Source organism: Myotis davidii, unplaced genomic scaffold, assembly GCF_000327345.1.
Source record: "Myotis davidii unplaced genomic scaffold, ASM32734v1 scaffold217, whole genome shotgun sequence".
Classification (NCBI taxonomy): domain Eukaryota; kingdom Metazoa; phylum Chordata; class Mammalia; order Chiroptera; family Vespertilionidae; genus Myotis; species Myotis davidii.
Window position 1 is genome coordinate 363,973 of NW_006290034.1, and position 3,992 is coordinate 367,964.

The window sequence follows — 3,992 nt, forward strand, 5'->3', positions numbered from 1 at the left end:
CACTGTGCGCATCTCCACCCGCCGGCCACACTGCGCTCCGTGCCACACACAGCGCTGCTCCATGTTTGCTTTACCTGCCAACGAGCAACACGTTCCAGTCCTTCCCCAGCGTCTCATTTATGTTTAGCGGTTGTCGTGTATTTTATCTGTAGTTCATTAGGCACCGTTATATGTAATATTCACATATAGACACTTTTACGCACATATTTTTCTTTTTTAAGTATATTTTTATTGATTTCAGAGAGGGAGGAAGAGGGAGAGAGAGAAAGAAACATCAATGAAGAGAGAGAATCATGGATCGGCTGCCTCCTCTACACACCCACCCTGGGGATGGAGCCCGAAACCCGGGCCTGTGCCCTGACCGGGAATCAAACTGTGACCTCCTGGTCCATCGATCACGCCAGCTGGGCCACATGTGTTTTTTCTGGCCTGAATTCCTCTCAGGGGAATTCCTGGTGTCGGAGAGCACGCACATTCTAAGGCTCCTGCAGAACGGGGAGGCAGAGTTCAGGGAGAGCGTGAACGTAGGAACTGAGTCCCCCTCCCTCACCGTGTCTTTCAGGCCCAGCACGTCCTGATTTCCCCGGAAGTAAGTAATGCGGGAGTGAGGGGAGCTGCGGGGGCCCTGCCCTCCTGGGAGCTGTCGGCGGGGGCGTCTCCCAGGGCCTGTCACCGCTCTCTCTGCAGGCGAGCTCGCGGTTCGGGAGCGGCCTGGTCACCGTGCGGTCCCAGGACAAGGTGGGGCCAGGGCTGGGCTCCGGCATGCTGTCCCTGGGCTGGGGTTTGGGGCGGCCTCATTCAGACCGATTGTGTTTTCACTTGGGAAAGAGAGGAACACCCCTCACCATACACACCCCATGGGAGAGGTCCCCGAGGACGGGTGGGCTCACAGCTCTGTCCCTTTGGTGCCCGGGGAGCGCGGGGCTGAGGACAGGGAGCTGGAACCAGGCGAGGCCCCACCTGAGCTGTTTCTGCTGCCTCTGGTGGGCTGGGACGGGCATGGGCGTGGGTGAGGAGCGGGCCCTCTGGTGGGCTGGGACGGGCACGGGCGTGGGTGAGGAGCGGGCCCTCTGGTGGGCTGGGACGGGCATGGGTGCCAGGCGGGCAAGGCAGCGGAGGTCCCGGCCCATGGGCTGGGAGCACGGGCATGGGTGAGGAGCGGGCCCTCTGGTGGGCTGGGACGGGCATGGGTGCCAGGCGGGCAAGGCAGCGGAGGTCCCGGCCCATGTCTCCAGGTCCTCTGACGACTAACACTCTGTCTCCCCAGAACCAAGTGGTCGTGGCCGCGGAAAGGAGCTCTCTGGGAGCCCGACTGGCCGGGGCGCTTCACGTCTACAGCCTGGACTCAGACTGGAGCCCGGCCCGTGTGCCCGCTGCCCCCGCGGACGCCGGGAGAACCTGATGGAAGGAGGTGAGGCTCCCGGGAGTGGAGACACGCACAGCCAGACTGGAAACGAAACTGTGCGTCCGACTGCGCCACAGGCACGCGGCATCGTGGGCACCGGCCGCTCTCCTGCCCAAGTTAACCCCTAAGACAGCACGTGGACACCGGCGCGCGGGAAACTAACACCTGCGGCTGATGAATTAAATGCTCACAGCGTGATTCTGAATGGAAATACCGTCTAGAGTTCTAGTCTCATTAACACACCTGAACTTATAAGTTTAACTCAAAATTACCTTTATTTCAAGATCTCAGGACACATTCCCCTATATTGGCAGTTGTTGGTTTACTTGTTTTTTGCAACGTTTGTCTATGCGACAACTTTCTTCAGAGCGAAGGGGCGAACGCTTGGCGCCTAACAGACCAGCTCTGATGGGAAGAGTGGGGTGAACGCGGGCTCCACCCATTAGACCTCCTCGGGGTTACGCGAGTAAACCCGAAACTGAGCTGGGATTTAAACATGGCAGTTCCCCAAACGAGGCTGCACAGCTCTGGGGGCCTCAGCAGGACAGCCTCTCGGGGGCTCTGTGGGGCCGCGGCCTGTGCAGCGGGGGGGAGGGGGGGAGCTTCCTCAGAGGCCGTCCTCCCGAAGGCAGTCCGGGGTCCTGGCACTGCGGGTCCTGGCACGGGTGCTTGGTGAGCGGTGCTCACTGCCTCACGCTGCCGCGCATTTGGTGCTGTAGCACCTACTTCCAAAGAATCGTTTGCGCTCAGTCCATTTCAACTCAAAACTGAGAACTGCTGAGTGCTGTGTGTGTGGGCACAGGCTGTCCCCGCTGGGAGATGTCGGTGTAAGGGGCCCCGCTGTCTCTGCGCTGGGCTGACACCCGGACCCTGCTCATTGCCCACCAGGAAGCCCCTTTACCAGCTGAGATAGGTGCACTATTTCCCTTTTATCCACGGACACGACTCTTCCCAAAGCCACAAGCACACACCTGAAGGCAACACCAATCGATTCTACGCCTGGTCAGTCAAACCGAACTCTGCTCTCTGGGCGACCCACTCCTGTCACAATTGAGGGTTATGACCCGTTTTACAAGAACAGGACCAAACCTGGCAGAGGGAGCCCTGACCACGAGGCCGCACATGGCCCTGGTGACCGAGGGCTTTCAGCCACGGCAGAGTGTGGAGCACGAGAAACTTCACCTGTGTCCTTCACATCAGCCGGGGGACCGCCAAGCCCCGTACAGGGGCCTGAGCCACCGCCTCCCAGTGTCCTCCAGAGCCGGGGCCCAGAGCACGGGGTGCCTTTGTGACGCCCGCCTGCGCTGCCTGCAGGGCTGCTCTGGATGAGGGGTATGGTTAGGGCTAGGGCAGGCTATGATTAGGCTCAGGGCTAGGGTTAAGGGGTATGGTTAGGGCTAGGGCGAGGCTATGATTAGGCTCAGGGCTAGGGTTAAGGGGTATGGTTAGGACTAGGGCGAGGCTATGATTAGGCTCAGGGCTAGGGTTAAGTGGTATGGTTAGGGCGAGGCTATGGTCAGGCTTAGGGCTGGGGTGAGGGTTAAGGGAATGGTTAAGGCACAAGGAGCTGAGCGGCTCAGAGATGGCCCGGCACAGGGGTGCTGGTGGAGAAAAGGGTGAAGCCTGTGACTGTTTTGAGGGACACAGGAGGGGCCAGCTGAGCCCGCCCTGGGGATCTGGTCTCCCTGGTGGTGGCTTACGCTGGCCCCAGAAGACGGGGGGTTGTGCCCTAGGAAGTGCGTTTTAAACCACCACCCAGGTAGGTGAGGAGCAGGTCCCAGGAATTGCTGAAAACATGGGGGCATGGGAAGGCTGGAGTGGGTGGGGAAGGCTCAAGGTCGCCTCCCCCGGGCACTGGCATGTGGGTGACTGTTGGCTCAGGCCAAGGGAAGGTGGGACCTGAGGGGTGAGGCGGACTGTCCCTAGAGCCCAGGGAGCCTCTCTGTCCTCGTGAGCCCGAGGCTGGGCTGTCGGGGGAGGAGACAGAGGTGTGTCGGTGGCTGCCTTAAGCTCTGGGCAGAGGGCTAGGGCACAAAACGAAGGTCAGGGTTAGGGTTAGGGTAGGGTTAAGTGTAGGGCTAGGGTAGGGTTACGTCGCCGAGGCCTAGGGCTAATGTTAGGGCGAGGGGACCCCTGCCTTGAACCTCCAGAAACAGGAAAGGTCGGGCATCAGGGACGGCAGCTCTGAGGCGAACAGCCATCAGCCACTGCTCTGCCCTGAGCTCTGGTTGAAAGCGAAGGGGAAGGCAGAGCCAGGCATCTCCCCTCCTGCAGCCTGGGGGTGCCCCCCGTCTCCCCACCAGGAACCAGCTAAGAGCCAGGAACTGAGGACACTCTATCAGCTCTACTTCCAAAGGCATAATTGCAGCCAAGCAAACAGCAGTTTGGGGGTGAAAGCTGAAATCCTGATGAACTGGAATCCACATAAAGCTCACGTGAGAGGATCGTGCCCCCTTTATTCACCGTCCATGAAGGGAGCGAACGGAAGAAACTAAGGTGCTGCCAGCGGCTCCCAGCACGGACTGCGGAGTGTGAGGCCGGTGCGCGCTGCCAGCCCCGGCCGCTGAGCAGGCTGTTCGCGGACGGG

General features: G+C 60.4%; 1 protein-coding gene across 1 annotated transcript in view; it reads left to right on the plus strand.

Moving 5' to 3' along the window:
• The window catches only part of GPLD1 (glycosylphosphatidylinositol specific phospholipase D1), a 19,206-nt gene extending 17,488 nt beyond the window's left edge, over nt 1–1,718 (plus strand). The window contains exons 17-19 of the mRNA XM_015563507.1: nt 563–589; nt 688–738; nt 1,268–1,718. Coding sequence (XP_015418993.1) covers nt 563–589; nt 688–738; nt 1,268–1,402 — 213 coding nt within the window. The 3' untranslated portion in view covers nt 1,403–1,718. The remainder of the gene's footprint in view (nt 1–562; nt 590–687; nt 739–1,267) is intronic.
• The last annotated feature ends 2,274 nt before the right edge of the window (nt 1,719–3,992 follow it).